The following is a 4,008-nucleotide window of genomic DNA, read 5'->3' as shown; positions in this document are numbered from 1 at the left end:
AAAGAGTGTAGGAATTTAAAGAGTATTTAGTATACACATTTAGGGCAAGATCTTTTTCAATACTCTTTTGCTCACTGGAAATTTTAAGTACGGGCATTGTGCCCAGTGTAACAACACATAAAACAGATGTGTTTTTCCATTCACATTGGGCAGGAAGTTTCATATTAAGCATTTCAATAATTGCACAAGAAATGTCTTATATATGCTGAAATATCCTTATGGCTTGATTTATACTGGAAAAATTAGCTGTCCCCTAGAGCAATAAATACCTGAAAAATTAAATGCCATAAGAATTTTAAACCTCCATGGGGACTAAGGGATCACAGATACTCTCTGTTTTACTTGGATCCCTAGATTTCACTATTTCCCCCCTTCTCTGACTATTTCAAACATAAAAGTTTGTGATACAGTCACCACTGGTTTAGTTAAGTATGATTGTGGATAAGCATTCATGCAATCAAAAGAAGGGAAAAGACAGGCTGTGTAGGTGCAGATTAAATGCCCAGGCAGAACAGGCTCAACCCGGAGACATTTTTTTTTTGAGTGTGTGTATGTCTACTGCTGTTATGATGTGGAAGTTGGGAGGAATGGAAAATAAGCAGAATGGTGCAGAACTTCATTCAGTGATGTGTGCCTGAATCTCCAGAGAGCCTTGCTATTAGAAGTAAAACTGAGCATTCACTTCTATCAGCTCCTCAGGGAATGACAACCCAATATTATGGCAGGAAAAGACTGTGCACTGTGAATCTGCAATGTGAATTTGCAGTGGGTCTTGAAAGCACATTTACGTTGACTATTATGGTAGGTAACCAGCAGAAGCCTAGCTACCACCCCTGTTGGGAAGCATGAAGCAGAAGCTCCAGCTCCTGCATGGTGAGAAGTGGTAACTTCTCATGGGAGGAACCGCAAGAGTACCCTATAACATAGCGAATCAAGAGCTCTGTATCTAGCCCCAAAAGCTGGATTTAAACTCTTATTTATATGGGCAAAGAGAAGTGCAACCCTGGTGCTGCTAAAGTCAGCAGCAAACCCTTCATCTTCCCCAAAGACACTTCACTTTCAGTCTCCAGCTCTAAATCTAATCTAAATAACCATTATTAGGTGCTGCATTCAAAAGCAGTTACGTGAACATTTGAAATTCCTCTTCCACACCACCTACTTATTTTGTGAAAAACTTGTAAATTGCACAGGAATACTTGAGGTTTGCTATGAAGATGTGGGATGGGGGGAAAGGGAGCAACTGGAGCAATTCATATCTGCCAGTTACACGATTTACAACTGTATTCTTTTTCTTTCAGTGAATATCTGAGTATTACTGCATATGTTTGGTCATACAAATATTATCCTGGCCATTCAAGAAAGGAAGCCTTGCAACATTTGAAAAAGTGTATCCAACAGCCATTTGAAATACAGTTACCTGAGCACTTCAAAATGTATCTTGACTTTCACTCTCGGATTAATGTTTTAACCATTTTTTAGCTACACCATAATCCTATGAGATAAAATCTGGATCCATTGCAAATTTTTAGGAAGATACAAAAAAAAGTAGAATAGATACCTTCTGGTCTTGGCTTTGGTTTTTCCAGTCCACCATCTTGCATTAGCTCAAATGCAAAGGATACATTGAGGACCTAGTAATGCAATAAAGGTACTCATTATTGTGAACAATATACAATATAGGATAAATGGTCACAACAAGAATTATTTAAAACTGCAGACCCAGATGCTCAGAAAGAAAAAATAGTCAGGGCTCTGTATATCAATGGCAGATCTGGTCTGTGGAATCCAGACAATCCATTGTTTTCTCTTTTTCTGGGTGGTGATGGTGGTTTCAGAAATATAAAAGTAACTGAAAAATAACATGTGGACTAATATTACCCATAGAAAAGTTAGTTACAAGAACAGCCCACCTCCTGCAAGTTTAAAAATTGGAACATGATGGCCCAAGAAGTGCTCTTGTCTTGAATAGACGACTGAATTGCCTGGATAGCAACAGACATTTGGGTAACAGTTGGTCTTAAAATGATAGATTGTACATATACGCTTTTATCTTCCAAAAAAACATTAAACCTTTCAAATGTTAAATTCTTGGATTCTGAGCACAAAAAACCAGTTCTGTCATCAACTCATGTGTGTAATTTTTTCTATGCTTAATGAAGACTAAGTCTGGTTCAATGACAGCATCACAAAATGGCTGCCAAAATCAGTTCTTACTTGCTAACCTCCCCATCGTTAACATAATTTTCCCTTTTATTCCTGATAAGCATTAATACTGAGATCTTAAAAATGCTTGGAAATGGTTACCAGTACATCTCTATTACAACAAACTTATGCAGAAAAGTCTGTGTCATCTTTGGACTATTTGACATGTTTATATATTTACTTGTTTTTAACAGGAAAATGAAATCTAATTACCTTTTGTTCAAAACTATCAGGAGTCAAGAAAAAGCTATGCAGAGGAACAAAATAGCCTTCTAGGAGACCCATTAGCAGGACTAAGTACACACCATCTGCAAACTGTAAAATAGACATTTCTCAGTACATTTACTGAAGAATAACTCATGGCTTTCCTTAATGAACAAGATACATATTGCCTAATGCAAAACTGTCAGCAAACTACTAATACAAATATTTTATATTGCAACTAAAAGATTTCATCTCACTTCTTTGATTCCTCTTATTTAGTTAGTACAGACTGTTATGTCTTCTCCAAAACTGACCTAATGCTAAAATACACATGCAGAATAAAGTTCCTGGAAAGAGAGGTTGTCAGTGGCTTTGATGTATGCCTTTCCTTTCTGTTTGACTAGTTGTGGGGAATCAGAACAGCCACCTTTCAAGCTCTCAAACAGCATGCATTCCCTGAGCAGAAAAAAGTAGAATGGAGGTGCGATCTCATGGCTGCACTTAAATCCAGTACATGGGAGGAAATAAAGGAACGAAGAAGCATTTTCGTCCATGTTATGTAAGTCTGTGTCAACCTAATTTTAAATGTAATTACAGATGGAAGATACGTAATTGCTATATGTTCATTTCTATCTAAAAAATTAGCAACATCCATAAGATTTTGTTACAGGCCTCTCACTCTTATCCCTGTGGCATCAAGTCTACCAGTGTACCGAGAGATCCGCATAATCAAACTGCGTTATCTGAAGCAACCCATCACCTTCCTGTGGTAGGTAATTTTCTTTCAACTGACAGAAATACAATCTCTCATCTCAGGGAATACTGTTTCAGATAAATGCTTAAGGCGTTTCTAGGTACATTTGAATAATTCATTTTTTCCAAAGCAAACACTGCAATAACCAGGCAAAGGGAACACATTTCTGAAAGCCCTTACACATTATTTCCATTTGAATCTTACCTTTGAAAAATCTCTATCAGATTGATAGCTATTTAAATAAACCAGAGATTCTTAATAACATGAATCAAGACATAAAATAAAGCCTGTCCTGAAGTCACCTGGGGTGTTTTTGATAGTGCAGATACCATCCTTCCTGCCTGACCTTGTAATTTGCTTATGAAAACTGCTGCAGTTGTTCACATGAGGTGGTATTAATACAGCAGGATTAAGCTTTTCTTTTAGCTTCTTTTCAGCCAATTTAGCAGCTGAGAACAAGAAAGAAGACCATGTACCACATTATTTCTGTGGTGCAATCAAGCCTGCAGCCCAACTGTACAGCTGCCTATACACTTGAGTAGCTTTACTCTCAAGAACGTGTCTTACTGAATAGAGTCATTGTAATCCCATACGATTGCGTGCTTGTGTGAAGGTAGGCAGGAAACAACTGTTCAGCTTGACGTTGGATCAAACCAAACAGACAGAGTTCTTTCCTGACCAAAACAAGTACAGGTTCTGCTTACAGCACTTGGCAGCACCTAAGAGGTAGCATATGTTAATTAATTTTTATGCTAATGGAAGTACAAAACAGTTTCAGAAAAATTAAGCTGCCCACGTGATTTCTTTGCTTAATTGGTGATGGCCTTCATCACACAAACATACTTAGA

At 37.5% G+C, this 4,008-nt stretch overlaps 1 protein-coding gene across 1 annotated transcript in view; it reads right to left on the bottom strand.

Annotated features, from left to right (window-relative positions):
* The window catches only part of PARVA (parvin, alpha), a gene marked incomplete at its 5' end in the record, with an annotated part of 19,746 nt that overhangs the window by 1,767 nt on the left and 13,971 nt on the right, over positions 1-4,008 (bottom strand). Inside the window, 2 exons of the mRNA XM_010020776.1 lie at positions 1,559-1,631; positions 2,416-2,517. Of these exons, the coding sequence (XP_010019078.1) occupies positions 1,559-1,631; positions 2,416-2,517 (175 nt within the window). The remainder of the gene's footprint in view (positions 1-1,558; positions 1,632-2,415; positions 2,518-4,008) is intronic.

The sequence above is a fragment of the Nestor notabilis genome, unplaced genomic scaffold, assembly GCF_000696875.1.
Source record: "Nestor notabilis isolate BGI_N333 unplaced genomic scaffold, ASM69687v1 scaffold1068, whole genome shotgun sequence".
NCBI lineage: Eukaryota > Metazoa > Chordata > Aves > Psittaciformes > Psittacidae > Nestor > Nestor notabilis.
Note: the sequence above shows the minus strand (reverse complement) of the source record. Positions and strands in the feature narration are given on the sequence as shown.